This window comes from Mercenaria mercenaria, chromosome 1 (assembly GCF_021730395.1).
Source record: "Mercenaria mercenaria strain notata chromosome 1, MADL_Memer_1, whole genome shotgun sequence".
In the NCBI taxonomy this organism is placed as follows: Eukaryota; Metazoa; Mollusca; class Bivalvia; order Venerida; family Veneridae; genus Mercenaria; species Mercenaria mercenaria.
This window is the reverse complement of record NC_069361.1, coordinates 53,512,763-53,539,780: the sequence shown is the minus strand read 5'-3', so window position 1 is coordinate 53,539,780 and position 27,018 is coordinate 53,512,763. Positions and strand designations below refer to the sequence as shown.

Here is a 27,018-nt window from a genome sequence, read left to right as displayed (position 1 = left end):
AGTTATTTAATCACGTTTCAAAAATTTGTCAACGGGTCCAATGACATGCTGTACTGGAGTCCCGCCCCCATTTCTATATAAAAGTAAAAAAATTTCCCAAAAATGATGATTTTTTTTAAAAAGGGTTTTGGGACAAAATAACCCCTGTTTGGGGGTATTTATCCCGTTTTTTTGGGTGCCCTTATTTTGATAAATAACGGAAAAATATTTAGGAAATGGTCTTTTTTGGTAAAAAAAAGCTAAGGTTAGGGACATGGTTTTAACCCTTTGCATTGACAAACAAACGAATAAAAACGTAAGTATTTTTTTAAATTTTTTTCCCAAAGTGTGTTTTTTTAAACAGGGTTTAAATTCCATCTGCAAATTTAACATCCTTTGCGGGATTGCCTTTAAATTTAAAACTCCAATATTTATCGTAGATCTTCGGGTTTAACAGTCATGGTTTTTAATATCATTCGTCCCAGTCACCCCCAAAATTTAATTTTTTTCAAATTTATAAAAACCAATTCAATCTTAAGCTTTGGTTAATCCATCATAAAATTCAGCAAAACTCTAAAAAGGGAAAAGCAATGGGACTAAAAAAAAAGAATGGGTTCTAACTTTATCTTTTTTTAGTTTGTCAAAATACATGATCGGGGTCCACTTAAAGTTTTAATACGAAAGATGGAAAATATCCTTTCCCTTTTGGATTGTTATTACAATGCCTTTTTGGGGGATGGGAAATGCCACTGGGGTTTATCTAAAATTTTTAAAACCAAAAACATGGTTTTTAATCCATGAAATTGGACTTTTTTAAAAAAAATTAATTTACTTTAACGACAGTCCCAGCATTTTTTTTGAAAAAGATGGACAAAATCCATTTTTTTCTTTTTTGGATGTTTTTTAAACAATCCCTTTATGATTGGAAAAAGGCACACGGGATTTATCAAAAAATTGAAAAACCCCAAAAAAATGGTTTAAACCCATGCATTGACTTTTCAAAAAAAATTCAATATTTTCTACCAAAACCTTTGCCAGCTTTTTAATTATAAAAAAAAAAAGATGGATTTTTCCATCCATTTTTTATTTTTGGGGAAAAAAATATTGTTCCAAACTCTATCTCATTTTTTTTTTTGAACACTTTTGGTTTATTTTAAAAAGTAAAACCAAAAAAATGGTTTAAATTCCCTTGCATTGACTTTAAAAGGGGAAAAAAAAATTTCCTTCAAACCAAACATTTTCCCAGCATTAATTATAGAAAAAAGAGGGATTAATCCTTCCCTTTCATCTTAGATTGTTTTTCAATCCATTACTAAATGTGAAATGCACACGTAGGTTTTTTCAAAAAGGAAAAAAAACCCCAAAAAACATGGATTAACCCATGCTTTGACTTTAAAAGGAAAATTTTACTTTTTCCAAAACCGTCCCCGCTTGATTATAAAAAAAGAGGGTTTTAACCCTTCCAATTTTTTTTTTTGTGGAAAAAAAATTTGTTCCATCTTATTCTTTTTTGTTTGAACAAACATGATAATTCCCCCTTATGTGTAATAAAAACATGGTTTAAAAATCCATCCTTTCTTTGGATGTTATTACAATGTCTTTAAACCGACTGTAAAAATTTAAAACCACTGTGGGTTTAATCAAAAATGAAAAAATAATAACAGGGATTAATCCATGCTTCCCAGTTTTTAAGGAAACCCAAATTTTTTTCTACTTAACAGGGCAAACTTTAAATTTTTAAAAAAAAAGATGGTTAACCATCCCCATTTTTTTTTGGTGAAAAAAATATTTTTCCCGCTTTTATCCTTTTTTTGTTTGAACAAATACATTATCAGTCCATTTCATGTTTAAAATAAAAACATGGTTTAATCCACCCTTTTTCCTTTTTGGCTGTTTTACTGCTGTAAATATACGCAATGTGGTTACCCCCTAAAATGAAAAACCCAAAAAACAGGGAAATTTAACCCCATGCGTTGATTTTATTATGGGGAAACAATACTTCTACAAAGGGCGTGAAACTTTGGTTATAGAAAAAAAATGGATTTTATCCCTTTTTTTCTATTTTGTGTAGTGGAAAGTATTGTAAGACCGTCTAAAATGTTAAAAAAAAAGGCATTTTTTGGGATCTGTCCATTTCAATTGAAAAAAAACAAATCCCTAATATTGACAGAAAATGATGGTTTAAATTCCATTCCAATTTAGGGTTTGTGAAACGTCTCACAAGTAAAATCAAACAAAAGATTAATTCATCTTTTTTCTTTTCTTTTTTCCCAAAAATTTTTGCTACACATTGGGTTGATACGTTAGAAAAAAATTTTTTAAAATTCCCCCAGTTGTTGTATTGAAAAAAACACATAAGCAACAGTAGGGAAACGTTTCAAATTTTTAAATGTAAAATCTTTTAAAAGACCTGGTTTAAACCCAACGTTTCTACTTAAAAGTTCCCAAAAAACCAAAATTTTTAAAAATTTCAGTGTTTTAATATAAAATTAGGGAATTAACCACCCCTTATTTTATATTGAATTCTAATTTTCTTTTCTTGTTAAAAACCACTTTTTTCGTAAAATTGACGTATGTTTCGTGCGGAAATTTTAATTTTTGGTTTTGCGCCCAAAAAAAAAGCGCTCCCATTTTGTATCTACTTTTTTTTAGATTAAGAGCATATTAGAATAAAAAACCCTAGTTTTAACACTGTTTATACATTCGGGCGAAATTTACGTCTTTAAAAAAAAATCATAACGCCTGACGAAAATAAACCCCCATCCTGCATAAAATAGTTTTTTTAAACACTTTTTTGTAAAAGTTTTTTTTAAAAATAAAAGCACTTTCGCGGATCAATTAACTTATAAAACCCAAAGCACGGATTAATCCATTTTTTCCCCAAAAGTTTTTACACTAAATTTGGTTGATTTTAAATTTTGGAAAAAACAAAGGAAAAAAGATTTACAGTCTGCATTTATTTTTTTACTTGTAGTATAAAAACATTGGTTTAAACCATATCAAAATAAAAAAAAAAAAAAAATAAAAAGACATTAAATTAATAAAAGAGGATTACCCCCTTCGCATTTCTTTTAGTAAAAAAAAAAAAAAAACAAAAAACAAAAAAAAACCATTTGCTGTTTTCCCCAAATAAAAAAAAAAAAAGACATGGTTTTAATGCGATTTTTCATGGTTGTTGGTGCAGAGGAAATTTTCCCGGCCGAGGCTCTCCCGAGTTACCGGTAAAAAAATATACCGGGGGGGCCGGGATACCCGCCCCTTTTAAAAACCAGTGTTTTAAATTTCTCTTTCTTGCAATATCAGTAGTAATAAGAATAATAAAAAAAATTTTTCGAACGGCTTTTTTTTTTAGAACTATTTTTTAAATAGCGCGTATTTAAAAAAAAATTACGGGGAAAAACCAAAACGCCCCTTAAATAAAATAAAAATTACACAAAATTTTCCCTTACATATAAAAATTTAAAAGGAAAAGTTCTAGTTTTTTAAAAAGGGCCCACCAATTTGGTTAGGGGAAAACCTTTTTTGTGCGTCCCAATTCCCTCCAAAATTACTCTATGCCGGGCGCCAGGTGGAAAAAAGTCTTAAACCCTTTTAAACTAGCTCGGGGGTCAAAAACGGCCTTTTCGGAACGTGCCCCATTAAAAACTTTTCTCGGACAAAAGAAACCTTCGGCCTCCCTACCCCGATGCGGAGCCTTAACCCCCTGGGGCCAGGGTTTAAACCGTTTAATTTTTATAGTTCTTTTAGTACGTCTTTTACAGCACAAAGACCCAACCGGGGGTTTTTAAGATGGATTTTACCAGAAAAAGGGGGTTTAAAAATTTCCGAAATTCCCCGTCTGGAAAAATAATCTCCAAACTTTTTTTCTTTGTACATTCGTTAAAATTGTTTTCCCAAAAATAATTTCAAAAAATATTAAAACCCAAAAGAATCTTAAGCTTTGCTTTTCCCAAATCTCCCTTTAAATTTTCATTTTTGTAAAAAATATTTTTTTCAACGGCCCCGGGTTTAAAAAGGTAGTTTTGGTAGTGGGCCAAGTGATTTCTGTCTTCACGGGTACGTTGGGGGTGATGCCCTGTTTAAAAAACCTAGGGTCAAGTCAGTCTACCTTAAAAATGATTGTATCAATTAGTAAAAAAAGGGGAAACATTTGAATTTTATTTTAAAAACAGGGTAATAAATATTGTCCCTTTTTTGTGAAAAAAAAAATTTTTGGGTTGATTAAAAATCATAAAAAAATAAAAAGGGAAACCTATTTAGGAAAACTTTTAAAATTTTCTTTAAATGTTTTTTAGGGAAAAAAAAAAAAGGTTTATTTTTTTGGGAGTTTGTTTGGAGATGTGCACAAATTCAAAATTTAAAAAAAATTGTAACATTTATCATCTAAAAACTTTGTTTTAATGTTTGGGCGGGAATTTTTGTGATTTTAACTTTTGGTCTCAGTTTAAAAACCCGTAGATTTTCAAAAAAATTTAATAATAAAAATCAACTTTCTTCAAAGGGAAAGTTAAATTTTTTTTTAAAACTCTTACTACATATGTCTTCACGGTTAGCGGGGCCCCCTTTCTGTGCTAATTTTTCCTTTAATCAGCTATTTTTCATAATGGCTGTAAGAAAACAGATAAGGGGGAAAGTTGTTTTTAGTTTGGGGGGAAAATATTTTAGTAGGGGTTTTTAGCCTCTACAATGCATTTAGCTTTTTAATGTTTAAAAAAATGCGCACTTTCCCAAAAAACCGAAAGATTTTCTCAGGGTTTTTTTAAAAAAATTTAATGGAGGAAAAAAAGTCCCCCCCAGGGTTTTATAACAGTTCACCCTCTTAAATCGCTGTTTTAAAACGCTAATGTTTGGGTTGGCTGTGTTTTTTTTGATATTTATGTAATGGTGGTAACTTTGATTGTTATTGGTTTATTTATAATAGAAGTAGTCCATTTATATTTTACGGGGGACTATTAAAATGTTAATTGTGTGTTACTATGTTTTCGTTAAAAAACGTTGTACGTATTTTAAAAGGGTTAAAATTAAATTTATGTTCGTTCTGCCCCTGCCCCTAAAAATTTCCCCCGGCGGTATTGGTCAAGAGGGTTTGAATTTTTTTTTGTTCTTGTTTTTTTTTTTGCCGGGCAATCCGGATTGACCCCCGGCTAAAACGGGGCATTTTTCTAAGGGTTGTTTAAAAGGGCCCCTTTAAAAATAAAAAAAAAAAAAAAAAACGATCTTTTTTAGAAAAAAATCTGGACCCCAGATCTCAAATACTGTTTGGGAAAAGGGGGTTTTTTCTGTAGAAAAAACCCCATTCATGGGACTTTTTTCAAATGGAAAACCCAAAAGGCCCGGAAAATAATTTTTTCTTTTTTTTTGGCTTTTTCAAATTTTTAAAAACAAAAAAAAACCCAAAATTTCACGGCCAATAAAAAATTCAAAAAAATCAATGATTTGTCCCCACCAACCCTTTCTTGATTTTAAAAAAATTCTGCATTAAAATTTTAATATTCATTGATAGTTTTTTTTTCAACCCAAATTAAGAAGGATTTTTTATAATATCATTTTTTTTTTCTTTCACAGACCCTTTTCATACGAGAGAGCGTTTACAGTTTGGGAAAAATAATTTTTAATCAATCCCGATGCAGACATTTTGAAAAAAATTTTTAAAAATTTTTCGGCCCCTTTAAAAGGCCAAACGTTTTACTTCTTTCAAACTTGTACAATTTTTAAATGAACGCGAATTGACAAAAATTTGTGTATAATAAAAATATTTCAAAGCCAGAAAAAAATCCACATTTCTTTTTGCGCTTTTGTCCGAACTTTTTTGCCCCTTTAATTTTAAAATTTTCCGATTTAATCCACCCCTTTGGGAAAAACAAATGCATTATTAATCCACTCTGTTGTCTGCCTTTTACAACCTCATGCATACAATGCCAAAAAATTATGATAATTTTGTAAACATCCAAAGATTCGAAAAACCGCGGGTCCTTCTTTCGTTGAAAATATGTTTTTGCTCCCCCCCCTTGATGATATAGTATTTTGTTTAAATTAGGTAACGCAGTCTTTCAGCTTTTATTTAAAAAAATTTATGAAGGGGTGAAATTTGTGTTCTTTCCCTTTTGATGTTTTTTTTTTTTAAAAGAAATTTCCCCGCAGTTGTTTTTTGTATACAGTTTTCCCAAAGATTATTTTGTTTCCGTGGTTTTTTTTTCCGTGGTACGGGATATTGTTCATGATCTTTAACATTTTAAAACATATTTTTAAATGAAATTTTACATGGGCTTTTAAATGATTAATCCATCTCAAAAAATTTTTCAACATTAATTTACTTTAAAAATTTCATCCCTTTTTAAATTTAATATGGAAAAGTACCCTGCCGCCGCAAATTGAATCGTCCAATCGCGGGGCACGCATTGTGTGTTTATCTTCCCCGAGGCGAAAACATTCTGTCGAATGACCGCACTCGGGAATTACCCTGTCTTTTAATTTTCAGTAAAAAGACTTTGGGACAATAGGGTAGTACATATTTGTTTTAAAAATTTTCTTTTTTTTAATTAACGGAATTAAAAAAAAAATATGAATAGTGCGTTTAATTTTTTTTTTTTTTTAAAAAACACTTCTTTAAAAAACATTTTTTTTGTGCACCCAAACACAAAGTTTTTTGTATTTAAATAAAAATTTGTAGACCCTTATAAATTTGCTTTTATAACGAAATAAAAGTGAATGAAGCCCATTTCAACGGGAACTAAATTTTAAAATTACCCATATGAAAAATCCAGATATAGCCGAAAAAAATTTCATTCTTTTCTTTCTTTCCCATAAATTTCAATCAAAATTTTTTAAATTCTTTCTTTTAGTAATCGACATAAAAAATTGGGTTGTTAAAAAGGGTTGGAAAAAAAGGGCAAGGGAAAAAATTTTATCGGAAAAAAAGTTTTTTATGAATCCTTTGGGGAATTTAAAAAACGGGGAAAAAAAGTTGAAAGGGGAAGAAAAAAGCAGGAAAGTACCTATAAAAGTTTTATTTGGGATAAGCAAATTTTTTTTACGAAAGAATTGGGCGGCCCGCTTTAATTATTTAATTGGGTTCAAAACTGTTAATTCTCAAAAAATGCTTTTAATGAAGTTTAAATATTTATGTTATTTCATTTTAAAGGAAATTGGGAAATTTAAAAGCGTCATATTTTATTAAAAATTTAACGCTTTTTTAAAGGACTTAAGTGGTAACCCCGTTTTGTTGTATAGGGTAATATTTTTTTTGAAGTTTTAAATTAAAAAAATTAATCATTCTGTCACTACGAAATAAATTAACCACCCACTCATTTTTTTACCTAGGGTCAAATTTTTTGGGGAAAGATTGTATGAAAAATTTTATTCTCCGGGGAAGGTCTTTTGTGCACGTAAACCGGTATTCTATACATTAGCCAGACTTGTTCACTTTGCACTTGGGGAACATGCGCACGCGCACCACAATTTTTTAAAAAAACCCCGAGGTAAACTGTTAGTAAATTATTCGGTAAGGGCTGAATTTTCCCAATTTGTAAAGAACAACAACAAAAAAAATCTGGGCAAACTTTAAATTAAATTCCTTTTTATTTTAAATACCACTGTTTTGGCATTTTATAAAAATATTCATAATTAAATTTCCCAAATTGGCAAAATCCGTACAGGGAAAAATGTATATTAAAATTTGGGGGCCCGGATGAAAATTTCCGAAGCTGAAAAGTTACTCTGCTTTAATTTAAATTTTTTTAGGTTAATCTTTTGAGTTTGGTTTAAAATTTTTTTTTTTTTAAGTATAGTGCGCCCTTTCCCCTTTGGGAGCTTTATCATTTTTACAAAATTTTTTTCATCAGTCGGCTGTTACTTCAGGTATTTTTCTTTCAAAATTTCATATTCCGAAAAAAGTGGACTTGTGATACACAGTTTAAAAAGTGGGATTATTTTTCAGGGACGAATCCAAGTTTTGCGCCGGAATTTTAGGGGGCCCGGTTTAACCATGAATATGATCCCTCGGGGCAAAATTTTTTTTGATGTGTAATTTAAATAGTTTCAATCTCATTTTAACTTGGGGCGGGGGACTATTTTTGGGGATAAAAAACAAATTTTTAGCTGCGCCTTTTGGGGAAAACCCAAATTTTTACTTTTTCGACCGCATTTGGGTCCAGACCAGTCTGGGTATCCTTTGCAGCCTGGTCAGGATCCTTTCTGTTCGCCCAACGGTTTCTTTTTATTGCCCTTTTGCTTTGGAAAAACGAACAACGTGGATCCCGACCAGGAATGCGTGGAAAGCGCAAATGGTTGGTTTCTTTCTGGCCGCAAAGCCCCCATGTTGGTTTTCTCATGTTGCGGCTTTATAAGATGAAGTTGAGACGGTTTTGTCCCGGGCCCCACAAATTTTAGCGATTATAAAATTTGCGAGGGGAAGCCAAAAACCGAAAATATCAATTTTAGGACATGAAATGTATGCTTGCCGCCCCGCCCCCCCCAACACACAAATACAAACACAAACACAAAAAATGCCAAAAGGTTTAAAAATTTTTTTAATACGGACCCAAAGAAATTTTTATGGGAATGTTTTTAGCAAAACCGTTTTTTTAAAAACTTTTTTTAAAGATAAACGGTTTTTTTACGTTTTGGCGTAACAGTTTCACAGTCCGGGCCCCTTAACTCGTTGGGGGAAATTTGGGTCTACGGATCATGGGTCGGGGGAGTTGGATTCTGGGGCGGTTTCGTATGTTCTTTCCCTGGCGATTCGATAGAAAAGGGCATTGTGTCTGAAAACATTTTTTCCTCCCCCTCCGATTTTCTGTGGGGAAATGGCCGTTAATGCTGAGAAAAAGGTTTTTCTGGTCATGTTTAGGTAACTGCCCCCCCCGTTACATAACTGAAAATACTGTTTAAAAAAAGACGTTAAACCCCCAAAACTAAAAAAAAAAGTTTTAATTTCAGAGGGGCCCAGAGTTAACGGAATCGACGGCCTTTTTTGTGTTTAAAAAAAAGGGGCCCGCCGACAAGTTCATTTAAAAACCTCAGGCGGCCCCCGTCTTTGGTTTGGCCCTGCAGAAAAACCTTGTACTCGGCGAAAAAATCTACTTTAAATGTTTTTTTTAAAAAAATTTAAAAAAAAAAATACGTGGGTTTTTTTAAGGGTCTGGGAAAAAAATCAAAATTTTAAAAATGTGTTTTCCCCATTTGGGCCCGAAATAAAAATGGTCTTTTCATAGTACCATGTATAGTCCCAAAAATTGTCGGGTTTTTTCGAAGGCCAGAAAGGCCACGGGACATCGTTTATTGGGGATATTTTAAAAGGGGTTTTTAAAAAAACGAAATTTAAAAGAAAAAGTTTGAAAGTATGTACCCTTTCGCTCCCTTATTTAAACGATACATAAGGGGTTGCCCAGTGAACGTATACCTCCCGGCAAAGGAAAGGGGGAGGGGTACTTTCCCCCGTGCCCCTGCTCTTTGGGTTGGAAATCCAAGGGGACTAATAATTTCACTTGAAACTGTCATAAAAGCATTGCTTTACTTACGTTTTTAGCTTTTGAAAGGGTTTGCAGCACAGTTAAATTTTTTTACAAGTAGTTTCTTAAAAATTTTTTTTTTAATTGATTTCGAAAAAATTAACGGACTTTAAAACTGGGTGCCTGTAAAAAAAATTTAAACAAAAAAATTAGACGGGTTTTGAAAGATTATTTTCCCTTTTCATAAAACCGGGAAAAAAGAAACATCAAATAAAAATCGTTTTAGTTAAAAAAAAAAATCCCTTTCAAAAAAAAATTATACTGACCGCGAGGACTGAAAATCAAAAAATTTTTTTTTGCAAAAAAACCAAACATTTTCAAAATTTGGACAAAAAAATTTAAAAAAATTAAGTTAGAAAAATTTTCGATCGGGAACTTTTACAGTCACAAAAAATAAGGAACGTTTAAAAAAAATTTTTTTAAAAGAAAATAAAAACCCGTCATGTCACTGTCACATTTTCTCAAAATGTTCATGGGAAAAATTTTTTTAAAGTTTCAGTAGTTAAATTAGGTTTAAAAAGCAGCCAGATAAAGGGGGGGGAAAGAAAAAAATCCTCCTTTTTCCCCCCGTAAAAAATGGCATTTTCAGGTTTTTATATGAAAAGGTCCCCCCCCCTTTTTTTTCATTATTGACCTATACCTTTACATTTTGGTGCATTTTTAAAGAGTTTTTCTTTTTTTTTTTTAGCTTTTTAAAGAAATGTAAAAAAAAAATAAATTTTTTCATGTATTCTTACCCCAACCAAAAATTTGAAATTTGTCAGTTTTGGGAAAATTTTTCCCTGGTTTTTAGGAAAATGTAAGGGCATTTTAAAACTCTGGGTTAGAAGATACACAATTTACTTTTTTTGGGGTTCTTTTTTTGGGGTTTTTTGGTCTTTTGGGGAAATTTTAAAGGGTAGTGATCCTTTTTTTAAAATGTGTCTGGGTATATTTTTCAGCTCGCAGAAGATTGTAATTTTATAAAAAAAGTTAAAACTTTTTTACTATTTTTTTTACCCCTTTAAAAAAGTCCTAACATTGCCCGACCGTTATGGGAAAACTTTTAAGGGCAAAAAAACGGCAGACAGGTTTGGGGCACTAATTTTTTACAAGGTATCGCTTTCGGGTGGGCTAAAGGGTTTTTTTAAAAATACATTGTGGATGTATTTGTGACATTTTGTTTGAAGCAGGAAATGGAAGTGTAATTAATTTTTTTTATTTTTTTTTATTTATTTTTGGTGAAGTAAAACTACATTTTAGTAGGAAATAGTAACAGCGGGGTCACTTTCCCGATTTTTATGTACTTTAAAGTTAAAAAAATTTTGATGGGGAAAAACTTTTTTTGAAAATTTTTTTTAACCCCCTTTTTTTTTCTCAGTTTGAAAAACCCCAAATTTTTAAATTGAGGGGAAAAGGGTGGCCCGGTTTTGGGGGCAGGAGTATGAACACATTGCTTTAATATGGAAGGGTTTTTTACAGTTTAATGAATTATAACCAAAAAACGCAAATGAAGTTACTAACACTTCTAGATAGAAAAATTTTAGATAAATTTTTTAATTTAAACTACAGTAGGAAAAATTTTTAAAGGGTTTCCCTTTTTTTTTTTCGCGATGGAATGGGTATGGTGCGTAAAGGGTACTAAAAATATGTCAAACCATCCCCATACCAGATTTTATTTTATAATAATTTTCCCCCCGGTTTATTTTTATGGCCCCTTTTTCAATCTTGGTATCTGTTTAACTTAAGAAAACACGGGGGGCCGTTATTATAGATTTTAATGCGTGTCCCTTATTTCAGGTTGACACACGGTTTGGAAAAAAGCTTATGTAAGGAAGTTTCCAATAGTTTGGCCTGGATTTTTACACGTTTGGGGGGATTTAGAGTATGACAAACGTCTTTTTCATCATTCAGAAGTTCGTCAGAAGTCGAGATGAAATACCGGGGAAAACCCTGGTAAAAGTTTTGGTATGCGGAATGGCAGGGGTGATATTTTGTTAAAATTTTTCTTTGGGATCTTGGGAAATGAATATTTTCCCTTTGGGGTTTTTTGTTCATAAAATCTATTTCATTGCAGCGGGGAAAAAAGAGAAAATCTATAGATTTATAAAGAAAATTTTTTGGGTTGGGGCTGTGAATAACGGAAAAAATGAAAAGGGAAATGATGGGGAAATTGATCTGATGCGTTAAAAGGCGCAGGAAATTTTAAAGGTGAAAAGTTGTGTATTTTCTATTAATTTGAAAAAACATCCCCAAAAATGCAGGGGGTTTGTATATTATGATCATTTTTGCCCGGGTTTCATTTTGGCAAAAAATGAAAATTTAAAATTTTTTCGTAGGGAAAAGGATGTATGAATGAACAATCCCCAGGCGGGAAAAAAAAACAGAAAGTTTTTGAAATTTGTTTTTTTATCAAACAGGAAGGAAAGCTTTGTGTATGAGAGCCATCGTAAACAATTTTTTTCGCTTTAAAAGAATTTTTAAAATCGGGGCGATTTGGGGTTTTGGTTTACACGGCGTGTAAAAACTAAAAAACCAAAAAAAGCCCGCCAAAGGTGGCAGCAATTTGAAAGGTGTATAACCCCAATCATGATTTTAATTTTTGAATTACCGATCAACCTTTTAAACCCAGATTAAATTTTTAAAGCCCCTTTAGTTTTTGACACAAATAATGGAATTTCCTTTGTTCTAATTGGGGAAAAAAAAAGAGAAATATTTTTTTTTTCCCAATTTTGATTATTTTCCATTTTTAAAAAGCCAAAATGGGATGAGTGATAGAATTAAACTTCCCTTTTTTTTTGAAAACCTTTTTTTACTGTTTTCAAATTTTTTATAAAAGGGGGGGAAAACTCTTGTGAGCATGAAATCATGTAAGGAAAGCGCCCCAACGAGAAAGGGGGTTTGGGAAAAATTTTGGTTTTTCGCAAAATTTTTTGTTGTTTTCTCACTACTGAAATTTTGGGAATAACCCTATTACCAAATTTTATGTAGAAAATTTTTTAAAACGTTTTTTTGGGGAAAAAAGTGGTTAAACCTTTTTTTGATTTTACGACCCAGACTGTTTTAGAATTGCTTCCAAATAAAAAGAAAAAGAATCCCCCTTTTTATCCAAAATGTGCATGCTTGTAGAAAATTTTTAAATGTACAAAAAGAAATGAAGGAAAAAAACCTGCCGCGAACTGGTTTTCCTTTCATGAAATATTTCGAATTTCTTTTTCATTTATTAAGTTTTGAAAAAATTGAACACCAAAAAAACGCATGGACTTATTTCCCCTGTTTTTTATATATTTTAGACGGTCTTTCAAATTTTTTTTTCTATATAAAAAAAGGGGGGGGATTTTAAACCTCTTTTTTTCAATAGTGATCGCACGTTAAAAATTTTTGAAAAGTGCAAGAAGAAGAAAACGATGGATTAACCTTTTCCGCGAAATGGTTTTCACTACATGAAATAGTTCGGGGTTAATTTTTTTTTATGAAGTTTTGTTTAAATTGACACCAAAATTTCATGGGTTAAAACCATGTTTGGAAAATATATTTTTGACGGTCTTACAATTTGTTTTCATTTGTATAATAGGGGGGGGATTAATTATCATTTTTTATCTAAAATGTGCATCGCAGTAGAAGTTTGTGAAAAGTGCCAAAAAGAAATTATGGATTAATCCTGTTTGCGAACTGGGTTTTTACTACATGAAATTGTTACGGTTTCTTTTTTTTTTATCAAGTTTTGTAAAAATTGCCCCACCCAAAAAACATGGAAATTAAACCATGTTTTGGATAAAAATTTAGACCCGGGCTTACAATTTGTTTTTTAGTATGTATAAAAAGGGGGGATTAAATTTAATTTTATTTTAACAATTTTGTGCATCGCAGTAGAAGTTTTTGAAATGTGCCCAAAAAGAAAAGAAGGAAATTTAAACCCTGTCGCGAACTGGTTTCACTACATGGAATTTTTAAAGGAATTTCTTTTCTTTTATCAGTTTTGTAAACTTTCCACCAAATTCATGGATTAATCCATCTTTTGGGATATATATTTTTTGGAAAGGTCTTCAAAAGTGTTTCATTAATATATTTGGGGTGGATTAATCCATCTTTTTATCAATATTGCATTTGGTGTTTGAAGTTTGGGAAAAGGGGCATTTAAGAAAAAAATGGGAAATTTTCCATGCCGGAAAAAAACAGGTTTTCATTTTCATGAAAGAAAAAAAAAAAATTTTTCAATTTTTGAAAAAAAACACTTTGAATGCATGGATTAATCCATGTCTTTTATTATATAATTTGACGGTCTTACAAAGTTTTTCTTTATTTTGATAGGGTGGGGTTTAAACCATCTTTCATCAATAAATTTTCATTTTGTTTTTAGAAGTTTTGGAAAAATGTAGCAGGGTTTTTTCCTACTTTAAGAAAAAAACTTTATCTTTACAAGGAAAAAAGGTGGATTTAAACCTGCTTTTTAACTCTCCCTATGAGATAGGGTTTCTTAAAGTGTTTTTCCCCTAAAATATTGAGATGGGTTAATTTCCCTCTATTTCTATATTAACATTTGGCTTTTAGAAACATTAAAATGCGCGAAGGGAAAGGGGGAAAAATAAACCCAGTCTTTCATTTTCAATTTTAGCATTGCTTTACTACATGAAAAAGGAGATGGTTAAAACCATTCTTTTATTTTTTTTATCAATATTTGAAATTTTTTTGTGCTAGTTTTTAAAAAATTGACAAAAATATAGATGGATTAATCCCTGTCTTACATTCCTGCAAATTTGATAGGGATCCATTAATTCGTCATTTTCTTCATCCCAAAATTTTAACCCAAGTTTGTAGATGATTCCCAAAAAAAATGGAAAAAAAAAAGGGGGCCCCTGGGGTTTTTCCATGTTTTTTAAATTTTATATTATACCAAAGGGTTTTTATTAAATTTATTTTGAAAATATTTCAACAGTTCAAATGAAAAAGGTTTGGATTAATCCATGTTTTATAATGAACATAGAGTGTAATATTTCTTCAAAGTATGGAATTCATTTGGACTGAATAATGGATTAATCCATTCATTATCAGTAATGAATTCTGTATTCGCAGATGAAATAAACCATGATAAAATGGAAATTATAGCTTCTTTTATTCGGGGTTTTGCCAATGCATGGATTAATTCATGTCACAAATTCCGCGTTTTTTTGCAAAGTTGACAATTTCCAAAAAAGTCCTCCGATATTTGGTCAAAATAAAGACACTCTAAACGGCGCATACTACCCCTAAACAGGGATTTTTTTGTCAAATCCCTTTTTATAAAATCATCAGTTTCCATTAATCAGTCATGCCTGCAAGTAAAATCACGGATTTCTTAATTTTAAAAATTCAATATAGGCTTAGTAACAGAGAAGTTCAAAGAAACTAAAGTACCGGAAAGGAATTAAAATACGATCTGAAAAGCGACACAAAGGCGAATCTATTCTCTCATTCCCCGAGCTGAAGAACTCGTTGGAGAATATTTTTGTTTCCTCAAATTTTCAAAATGTCGGCGCCAGTGTAACGTGTATCCGCTCTCACTCTAAATATAAAAATGTTCAAAATGTCGCCGTTTAAAAAATGCTACTCAGTATTGAATAAAGCATGTTTGTATCAAAAATTATATCAGTGTAGTCACGTTACCGGCTGATTAGCTTAAATCAACAAAATAAACAGCTTACTTTGAATATTCTTTCGAGTCGCAGACATCTTATTGTGCGGATATTGCGTTTCGCCTACTGATCTGACGGACGCTTATTAATATTAACGAAGACCGTGATATCCCGAATTTCATCGGGGTCGTCGCACGCCCATGGTCTAAACCGGAACTCCATATTTTTTTATTTGGATAGTATGTGTTGTTTGGATACCCTCGTATGTTACCGTAGTGGGATTCGATCCCGATTTTCGTCGCTTCGCGACGAAAATCGGTAAGATCGATTCCCTATTATACACGACAAAGCCTTCTTTCACAAGTACGAGGTTATTAACTTAAAGTCTTTTTTGGCTTCTGAAAAGGTGGAAGTTATATACCACCCGCCGTATTTACCTGACATGAGTCCCTGTGACCTTTTTAATTTCAAAGGCTTAAGAAAATGCTTTCTGGAAAGAAATATAAGTCCAGAAGTTTTCTTGGCTGTGCCATTTATCATTGTCTTCAATAGATATCATAAGAAGACTATTTATCTGCTTTTTGAGGTTGGTTAAAAGTTACAAAAATGTGTTTCGGTAAAGGGGGAATATTTTGACGGTCTGTAATAAAATAATTTTGATAAAATGCAGCACTTAAGAAATCCGAACCCAATGAAAAATAGTCATACTTAAACCGATTTACTATTGTGCATGTTATTTATAAAAAATGGACATGCTCAATTAACCGCGAACTATTGATTTGCATTTTCCTATTGTTTGCCTTTTTGGAACAAAAATTGATGTAACCTTAAACTTTCATCATTTTAAAGCAGCCTATTCCTGCACTCTTACCCGCCTCTAAACATACAGCCGTTAGCTCTTGGAGTGTTTCCAAGTCCAATTGAGTTGACTAGTATATATCACGAATTATAACCTAATGTTTTACATACTTTGTTTGTTTGGTTTGAGTTTTACGCCGTTTTTCAACAGTCTTTCAATCCATCATATTACATATTACGTTAGGTTATTTAATTTGCAAAGATGTTGGTGAAGAAAAGATATGCCACGGTATTTGCATTATTTTTTAATAAAACACATTGTAAATGGATATAAAATGACGGGAATCATAAAATTAATATGATGATGTTGGACCTTAACCAAAAATAAAAATACAAAAAATACAATGTTAAACCGATATGGCGTGTAATGTGTTGCAATATTATATCTTCTATAATTATTGTCTATCTTTATATATTTATTCAATGTCTTAGAATATTCATTGTAAAACAGAAATATGTTTTCAATGTTTACATATTTTTTTTCTTTGTTTTGAAATAATTATTGTAAAACTAAAAAAAAGCCTGCAATACGACAAAATATTTATTCAATGTTTTCAGTTTATTTATTCGATCCTACAAAATATTTTTTGCAAAATGAAAACATTTATTGTATATCACAAAATATTTATTCTAAAATTTAATATTTTTATTCAATCCTACACAGTTTTTGTTCGAATCAACAGTAATAATTTTGTGTAAAACGTAAATATCTATTGTATCTGCTTAAAATATTTGTTCGAAAGAATTCTGGGTAAATTTCTATATTGCGGCCAATCTACAGAAAACTGCGGCGCATTTTATTAATATGCCCTTTTGGGAAAAACGGACGTATTAGTCTATGTCCTTGTGCGTGCCTCCGTCTATTCGTCCGTCTGTCTGTCCGTCCGACATAATTCGTGTCCGGAGCATAACTTTATAACCATTGACTTTAAACTCGGCATATAGGTAGATGGCGATGAGACAATGTATAGAGCACTTAAATCGGCTCTGTAAAATCTCTCTCTCACATGCCCAGCCAAAAAATCTTTAAATTTTGCTTCCCTCCATCTCTAAAAAACATTAGGGGACATATGTTGCCCCGCTAGACGAAGCTCTTGTTTGGTATATTTCTGTTATCGATGATATGATCTATACCCTCTTGCGTTTTTTACAGATAAAATCAGTGATAAGCATGAAATACATGTAATTGTTTTATCATTGAGGTAATAAGATTTGGCCGCATGACAATTATTATCATTGCATCGAATAAAATTTTGGCAGGATTGAACAAATAATTTGAAAACACTGAATAAGTTTTTTGTCACATTGCATATGTTTTTTTTTTAGTTTTACAATAAATATTTCAAAGGATAGAAAAAAAATATATGAAACACTGTTTTGCAATAAATATTTTAAGACACTGAATGAATATATAAAGATACACAATAATTATAGAAGATACAATATTGCAACACATTGCACGCCATAAACCGAAGTTTAAACATACTAATCTACATGGTGTCATATTCTATTTAATGGATTATTGAACACGTCGTGCCTTGTTAAATCAATATCCCGGTTTACACAATATCTTACAGGAATAATTCAAGGTTGTTTATCATGGCGGACACGAACTTTGGTTTTTCCAGTTGTTTTTTCTTCACTTTTGTTTTTCATATCGCACACGTTGATGGCATTATTGGATATAAATGACAGCTTTTACCTAATAGCGTGTGAGTTCCTTGTACATTTTAAACGATATTTTATTATGAATTTTATTTAGGTTTATGACAGAGACCATGTTAACAGCCATTTCATGTTATTCGGTGAACTGTCAACTGTTTACATTCCATTGCATTCATCAATATTAGCCGTGATTCGTAAAGTTTGCTCAACCCAGGGCTAGAGGGCGTGGATGGTAGCTTGCATTTCCACAATCGTCCATGAACAGGCTCAATCAAACCGAGCCTGCAACATTTTCATTTTGTCGTGTTGACCGACCTTTGAAGTCTCCATTTTTTCTTATTTGAAGTGTGTTGGCTGATTTGTGCCAATTCGTCGAGGTGACAGAACGACGGCCGTGGGTATGGCGCCCCGCCGAGTGTTGCCTAACCGAACTTCGTTAGAACGCCCCGACAAACGACACCCCGCCGAATGTCGCCAACCCAAACGATGTACCGCCGAATATCGCCCCACTAAACGTCGACCCGACGAATATGTCGCCCACCGTCCGCCATTCCGTCCGTCTAATTTTTATCCAGATTTTAACTTTGCTGTACATTTGGAAGTACTTTATGCTCGCCTCAGCAGACATAAGACCTCTATCAGAAAAGTAAATGTCAGACTTGGCAAGAGAATTTGGAAAGGGCCCTGCTCACAAGAATCCATTTCACTGAGGCATATAGTATTTTCCCAATCTACGAAAACAAAAACATGAGACGGACCGGCAGGCGCCGGTGTAATGAAGTATTTCGACCCCCATAGAATAATGACCCCCGGTCATTATTCTATAGAAAAAGTGACCCCCCGGCCATAGTATTATGACCTCCATATCATGGTACTATGACTCCCCCACGTGAAGTAAACTGAACCTCACGAAGAATATTGACTCCCATAAAAAAACGACACCCGGTCATTTGGTCAAATTTAGCGATAACTCATGTATCTAAGGCCTAATTGCTGCATTTATGCCCCCACTCGGGGGAGGGGGCATATAGATTTGCCCTTGTCCGTCCGTCCGTCCTTCAGTTTGACCATTAGCCCCAGATACCATCACTTGACACAGAAATCAGAGCATTCCGCAACGGGAAAAGGGATTCTATTTCTAGACACTGTATCTAGGTGTATACATTTTTTTCAGGAAAATAACAATTCACAATACGTTCACAAAACACACCAGTGTCAATAAACCCTGCAAACTTCGGTATTAAGTTATTCTTCAGAAGAAAACTGCACAAGAAACTGCTAGCATAGAACTTAGTATTAATAGAAGTTGCAATACTTAGCAGTGGCAGTAAAGTACGGTAGCGGCAACAATAGAAAGTAGTAGTAGTAGTAGTAGTAGTAGTAGTGACAGTGGTAGTGGCAGTTGCAGCAGCAGCGGCAGCAGCAGCAGCAGCGGCAGCAGAGAAATAAGTGACAGCAACAACAGCAGCAGGAGAAGAAGAGGTAGATGTACAAGACGTATTAGTGGAAGCAGGTATAGTAGTATCAGTAGTAGCAGTTGTAGATGTAGTAGTAGAAGTAGTAGTAGTAGTAGTAGTAGAAGAAAGAGAAGTACATGTAGTAATAGCAATAGAAGTAGCGGCACCAGTAGTAGTAGTACAATCAAAATGTTAACTATTGGCAATGGAGGGTATTAGAGTTGTAGATCTAGTAAAATTGTCCGTTAGGTTTGGTGGGGATCACTTTTTAATAGATATTATCTTCGAAAGTCTTTTTAGGAGCCGGTGTTTTACACGGAAAGAGTAACTTTTTTAAATAGAAAAATGTCCGGGAATCGATACTGTATGAGAGTTCGAATGTAGTAATTTCGGCAGTGAGTATTTTACATGGAAGGAGTCACTTTTTCTATAGAATAATAAACGGGGTCGTTATTCTATGAGATTCGAAGGGAGTCATCTTTAGGGAGTCAGTATTTTACTTGGAGGGGTCAGTTTTTCTATAGAATAATGACCGGGGGTCGTTATTCTATAGAGTTTTTAAAGGGAGTCAGTTTTTTATAAGGGGAGTCAATATTTTACAGGAAAGGAGTCACATTTTCTATAGAATAATGACCGGGGGGTCGTTATTCTATGGGGGTCGAAATACTTCATTACACCGGCACGCATGTATGTTGTCTTCTATTTATCTACATTCACAAAATATATTGTAATTTGAATAACAAGTGATAGATTGACTGATGTATTTAAGGCTAGGGAAGGGGTGAGCGGTGTGGGTAAGATTACGCAATTTCCTCTGATAAAACTTCGTAAGGGACTACAAATATATCTGAGCTACTAAATTTTTCTAGTTTTTTTCCTCCAGTTTAATTAATGCTATAATGTTGTTCTGGAAGGTGAAAAAAACGACGTTCGGCGTGGTGGTACTCGACGTGGTGGTTCGTTTGGCGAGGCGACGTTTGGTGGGGCGACATTCAGCGGGACGAAGTTTGGCGGGGCACCATTACAACGTTTGTTGTTGTGTCGCTGCGAGAGAACGAAATAACAAAATGACACAAATTAGCCTCTATACTTAAGCATATTTTTAATATGACAATTCATTCCAGTAAAGGGTCATGGTACATAATTGCTTATTGTGATGCCAAACCAGGACGCTGTACCGCTATCATGATAAATTACAGGTACTAAGACTGGAGATATTACCACCCTGACCTATCTCTTTGATTATATGCAAAATGGCATAATGATACCCCGCAGTTGTGTTCTAACCGTTTACTTTTGGCACTGTATTAACTTGTGCAGATCTTGATTGATTTAAATAAGGAACATCTTTGACACATTTCTCGACGTACACAGATGTAGTTCGTACACAGTTTCAGAATCTAACTGTACCTTTTGACATATGGCTGCACAAAATGCTTTAGCTACAGTACAAGTCAAATTGAAAGAAAGCTAACCTCATAATTTGTTTCATTTCATAAACCGATTTATTTGCACTTTCAGCCTTCACGTAGGGAGTCATGGCAACAGTAGAAAATGAATATTATCTACGATCTGTTTTGCTGATTTCTGATGGCGGATCCTACATAACAAAGAAAATAGTACACAGAGAGCTTCCGAAGTATGGTTGCAATTTAGACGCACTTCTTTCCTCTAATACAAAGAAAATTGAAAACGAATTCAAAAAGAATAGAAAACAAATAGAAAAACTGTTTCCAGCTTCCGGACAAACAGATCTTAACACGTGGGACATTCAAATGTTAACTGGTATTATACTGGTTTTGTTTCGCTCGAATCTGGAGCCTGAAGAGAAAAGCCAAATAAGAGAAATTAGATATGTACGGCATGAGTTAGCACATAGTCCTTCCGCGGCTTTGTATGAAGATGACTACAAAGACGTCAAAGAGAGACTTGCTTTTGCTATAACGACACTTGCTTGTAGATTCGAGACGAGTGTCCAAGACCATTGCAAAGAACTTATCTCGAAGTATGAGTCGTGTTCTTTGGATGTTACAGCGTCATTAGAACGCCTGAAAGAGAAGCAACACACTGATGAGTTATTTGAAAAGATCTTAGAGAAAATTAAGCAGTTAGACGAAAAATTGTCAAAAGATATCGAAGAGTCAACGTCGCAGATATGTCAAACTATTACCGATACAAGTCAGGAAACAGCAGACAAAATTGATGCAGTTGAAGGGGGTATTCGTACTGCAGTTGCAAATACGGAGCAAACATTATCAAGTCAAATCCAAATTGCCAAAGCAGGTGAATATATCTTATATTGCGTATCAAATTTCTTAAGGCAAAAGCAGATGAAAATAAAATGCAACATAGAATACATTAGTTACCCTAGTAGACATTTAAATGTTTCAGTGATGATTATTCTTAAGTGCCAGTGAATTCTTACAAATAACTTATTTGTATTTAAATAAACCTTGAAAACATAAATCCAGTTAATACGTAGATACAAAGTTTTCCACTGGTACCTTTATTACCTCACCTGAATACGAAGTGCTCAATTGTGAGCTGTTGTGGTCAGTGATTGTCCGTTGTGCGTCGTCCGTCAATATTTTAATTTAAACAACATCTCCTCATAAACCACCAGGCAAATTTTGATCAAACTTTACAGGGATGTTTCTTGGGTGGTTTCTTTAAAAGTTGTTCAAAGAATTGAATTCGGTACAAAACTCTGGTTGCCATGGCAACCAAAAGGAGTAAAACTTTAAAATTATTCTTGTCCAAAACCACAGGGCTTTGATATTTTGTATGTTGCATCACTTAGTGACCCTCTACCAAGACTATTCAAATTATTTCCCTAGGTTTAAATATGGCCCCGCCCTGGGAGTCACATGGTTTATATAGACGATATAGGGAAAGACATTTCTTGTCCAAAAACACAGGGCCTAGGGCTTTGACATTTTGTACGTAGCCTCATCTAATAGTTCTCTGACAAGATTATTCAAATTATCAACTAGGCGGTCACATTGTTTAGATAGACTTATATAGGGGGAAAAAGAAAGTTTTCTTGTACAAACGACATGGCCTAGGGCTTTGATATTTGATATGTAGCGTCGTACAGTAGTTCTTTACCAACTGTACAACGATTGTTCATATTATCCCCTGGAGTCAAATATGGCCCGACCTGGGGATTACATGGTTTATATGGACTTATATAGGAAACACTTTGAAAATCTTCCTGTACAAAACCACATGGCATAGCTTTGATATTAGGTATATAGCGTTGGGTTGTAGCCCTTACCAAAATTGTTCAAATTAACTCCTTGAGTTAAAACTGGCCTCGCACCGGGGCTGGGGGAGGGGAGCATATGGTTTGAATAGACTTGTATAAGGGAAACATTTTAAAAAGTTATTGTCTTAAACCGTAAGCCCCAGAGCTTAGATATTTAGTAGGTGGCATACTTTCGTGGTTATCTACCAAGATTGTTCAAATTGTGACTTTGGGGTCAATATATGCCACGACGGGGTCTCTTGATTTACATTGCCTTATAAAGGAAAACTCTTTTGATTTATTAGAATCTTCTTGTCCAGAACCGTAAGGCCAATACCTTAGATATTTGGTATTTAGTATTGTCTAGTAGTCAACTATCAAGTTTGTTCAAATCATGACGCTGGGATCAAAATTTACTGCGTCCCGGGGCCAACAGTTCTTAATTTGGCTTATATAGATAGGCAAAACCTTAAACATTCACGGCTGTTGGTCCTTTGTTTTACATTGACTTATTTGTTTTTGATGCAATGGCAAAGGAATTTGGACTACAAGTATAATGTTCGATTCAAATTTCAATATTCATCTTGAATAGTCCTAATCGTGACTACTTAGTACCTACATTTTCATTTTGTATGTTACAGATTAGGAACTTGGACCACATGTGTAATGTTTGATGCTGGCTTCAATACCTATCTTGAATAGTTTTAATCATGACCTACTGACCCTCTTTCTTGTTTCTGAGGGAAGAGCATAGAACTTTGGACCACGTTAATAACTTTGATACAGATTTTATTACTTATCTTTGATAGCTTTAAACCTGACCTACTGATCTTCATTTCATTTAAAAGTTACAGCAAAGAACATTGGATCACGGGTATAATATTTGATACAGATTTCAATACTCATCGTCAGTACTCTTAACCCTATCCTATTGACCTACTTTCTTGTTTTATGAAGATACAGCAGAGATTTTGACCACCTGTATATTTGTTTTTAGATTTCAAAAGTTCCTTTGAATAACCTTTACCATGACCAACTCGTCATTTTTTTTTTATAAAAAAAGCTTTAGCTGTTACATTTGTTCAAACAAGCTACTCAACTCATGGTTCTCTTATATTTATATTCAGATTTGAAAAGTGATATAATAACAGAAAACCAAAGGCTTCTATTAGGTAAGCAGTGTATATTTTTTCTATTGTTTCTATATACCTCAGTATGTTTTTCATCAACTGAATGCTTTTATAATCACACTTATGTCTTTTAGCGGTGGAAATGAACATTAACACACTTAATACATCAAATAAATACTATTTTCATTTTTTCTTTTAGCTGTTTTAGAAGAACTAAACAGAAAGCGCCAGATACAACCATTTGAAAGAATTAGATCAAGTGAGTTGAAAATTTACATTTTATTCATCAGGTTTAAAACAATTCACAAGATAAAAATTTACTGAACAGATTATTCAGTATAAATTTGAAAGGAATATTATCTTTAATAATGGAAGTTCAAACTTTCAAGGTGGTCTCAAAGTACTTAACAGTGCATCAGAAAAAAAATTCAATGTTTTATCGTCTACAAAGAACTGTCGTATGATTGGCAGAAATAGTTGATTCGTTGAAAGCTAAACACACACAAGCTATTGCATGAATCTGACAGTTTTCGATAAATTATCACATGTATTCTTTTTAAACTTTGAAGCAATTACAGTACTATTTCAAACGTAGCATGCACTTTGTAGTTATTAGAGAAACTCAAATTGTGTTTAGATATTGATGTAGATAGGGCACTATTTATACAATGATCTAAAGTTGTATTCGTTTAAGTATTAAGTATATAATCATTGCTATTGTAATTTCAGTTGAAATAATTATTAATTGTAGTTGTTAATTCAAAGCTGACATTTAGCGGTGAAGAAGAAGTAGTTGACCTGGCCGATAAATTAACCCTAACTGTAATAAATGCAGCCTTAAAACGGACACAAGGTTCGACGGAGATGGAAAGAATTAGGAGGGCTGTTGATGATATTCTAGAAGAATTTGACAAATTAGAGGGGGTTAAAGTCTTATCTGCAGAGCCGCAGTGTATCATTGTAGGCTTTCATTGTGACAATTACAAAAGTCTGTATGATCTTCTGACGTACATCGCAAGTCAGTCTTATCAAATACGGCTTAGTGTTATAGCGGAAGCAGTGAGTTCTTACTTACACAAGCCACTGACTTTGCATTCAGACATGACATCAGCATGTGTGCATAGTATATTGGATGAAATGGGTAAGATACGTTATAAGTTGGGATATATTCATATCTTTTCTTCTTCTAATCTGTTATATATAATTATTTAATGTCAAATGAGTCGGTGCTTATCAGTATGTTAAGTCTTTTTATAGTTAAATTTGTCGTTGAAGGATTTATGTAATCGTTACTGTTACATATGATATACATTTAATCAACTAAACTATAATTGACAAGTAATGATTAGAAGGCAATCGTCTAACTGTATCTTTTGTTTGAACTGCCTTAGTAGCCTAGTTGTAGAGCGCCCACTCCGACTGCAGCGGGTCGTGGGTTCGAACAATGACTGCGTCATAACAAAGACGTGAAAAATGGTACTATTGGCTTCCTGTCTTGGCGCTCAGAATTAAGAGGATAGTATAAGGACTGGTGGATCCGGTGTCTGTATAATGTGATTTGGTGGTATATCATATTACGTGTCTCTACGGCGTGATATTCAAGTGAGGCAGCACTAAACGTTCAACACTGTGCTCACTGCTACAAGTAGACAACATCGTTTATATGACGGAAAAATTGTTGAAAAAGACGTACATGTATCTAGTTCTCTTGAAAGGAACGACCCACAGCATAAAACGGAGGTCAATTCTGCTGCCTATTCAGTGCGATACGATTGAAGGACTGGAAAATGTGATGAAGATCTTTGAAAGTGATGTGCTATCAAAAAAGCTTGACAAGTTATCTGATGCGTTGTCAGAAGAGCTAGCAGGAAAAGTTTCTGTTGATGCGGAATTAAATGAATTTTATATAAAGGAAGACAAAGGTAGGAAACTATGTATATTATATGTATAACATTCAGGTCGAAACGCATATCTTTTGGTACTGTAAAAGAATGCCTTGTTGAATGGCTGTTGCAATCGTCAAGTAAATTTGAGATAAAAAGTCGTCTTATAAAATGATATTATTTATTGTGAAATGGGTCACATGCAGTAGCATCATATTGATTTTCTTCGTTTTAAATGTTTCAAATTATTACAGAAATAGAGCATACAAGCCAACAAAAAGAAAACGACTTGCCCATTGAAGAACATAAAAGTTTGGATGATGAGTGCTTTGGTGACGGCAAAGAGTTGTCCGAAGATCATTCATATAAAAAAGAAAGACAGAGCTTATTGAGGGAACAAAAAGGTTTGCCTACACAACATAAAAATGAATCTGCTAAAGACACATCTTCACAGGAAAGGAAGTTAATAGTTGCAGCGATAGATGTTGGAACAACCTTTAACTACTTACGCGTATTCTTACGGAACCGACTACGACAGAGATCACCTCAAGGTGATTAAATTGATTGCTTTTACATGCCGAGGGCGTGATGCATATTTCATACTTCACATGAACAGACTTAATCACACCGCGTCTTGGTCCCCGTACTTGAACCCAATGTTGTCATGTACTCTTGTCCATTAGGATTATTAAGTCCATTCAATTCTTCTGTACAACAGACTTTCACTTTATCCGATGCTAAGCGGCTTAATTGGTGTTGCACATTTTATTATCTTTCATATACGGAATAAATCAAAGCGCGAATCAGCTGTAATGCTATTATTCTCTTTAGTTTAGGACTATAGATTTTATAGTCAACATTAGAAATTATTCTTGCATAACTGTAAACACAAAGACTACTTTTGTATAATATGTTTCATTGTTTTCGACTCTAAGCCTTTATTTGAAACAAAATTCAAGACAAGTATAGTATATATCTCGGCACAACATATTTCATCTGAGTATTTATAAAATTATTTATAAACAGTTGACAAAAAATTGTTTCTTCGCAAATACTTATTACCAAAACTATTGTAGTCTGACGCATTCTCAATATCAAGTACAAATAAGTCATATGACATGATAAGACGTTACTCGAGAAAACGATATGTAAGAAACAAAATTTAAAACCAAAGGTGTCAAAAATAATCAAATTTTACAAAATTTATTGTAATCTACTTGTAATTAGATATACACATACGACGACTGGAAGAATGCCTTGGGAATTTCCTCTTCGAAAACTCCAACCGTGGTTCTCTTTGATGAATCTGGTCAATTTCATTCGTTTGGATACGAAGTAAGTGTTACAAATACAATTATGATAATAATGATCAGAAAATTGTAGCAAGTTGAAAAATGGACACCTATTTTGAAAGGTCAGAGCCTCGCATTTTATTATTTTATTCAACTCGTTTAATTAATTCAATATGAAAAGACACTCATGTAATTTCCTCTATGTATGAAGGAATTGCGCATCAAACGCAAGCGGGGTTTTGAAACCACACTGGTTAGAGACAAGTGATTCTAGTAACCTGTATTATGTTTTTCATTATTTGAAAAGGCAGAAATAAAGTTTGCAGAACTGATGGAAGAAGACACAGATATGCATAATGGATGGAGATACTTCAGAGATTTAACACTGAAATTGCAGAGAAATCAGG

General features: G+C 33.2%; 1 protein-coding gene across 2 annotated transcripts; it reads left to right on the top strand.

Moving 5' to 3' along the window:
- Positions 1–17,500: 17,500 nt before the first annotated feature.
- Positions 17,501–27,018, top strand: LOC123537567 (uncharacterized). 2 transcript variants are annotated; one of them, XM_053547910.1, is made up of 9 exons: positions 17,501–17,649; positions 20,581–21,342; positions 23,434–23,478; positions 23,636–23,695; positions 24,188–24,577; positions 25,152–25,358; positions 25,574–25,870; positions 26,547–26,654; positions 26,919–27,018. In XM_053547910.1, exons 2-8 carry the CDS (start codon positions 20,598–20,600, stop codon positions 26,618–26,620), a joined length of 1,818 nt encoding a protein of 605 aa, XP_053403885.1. In that variant the 5' UTR covers positions 17,501–17,649; positions 20,581–20,597; the 3' UTR covers positions 26,621–26,654; positions 26,919–27,018. The 2 variants fall into 2 exon arrangements, with proteins under 2 accessions (XP_053403885.1, XP_053403890.1); XM_053547915.1 differs by lacking the exon at positions 23,434–23,478.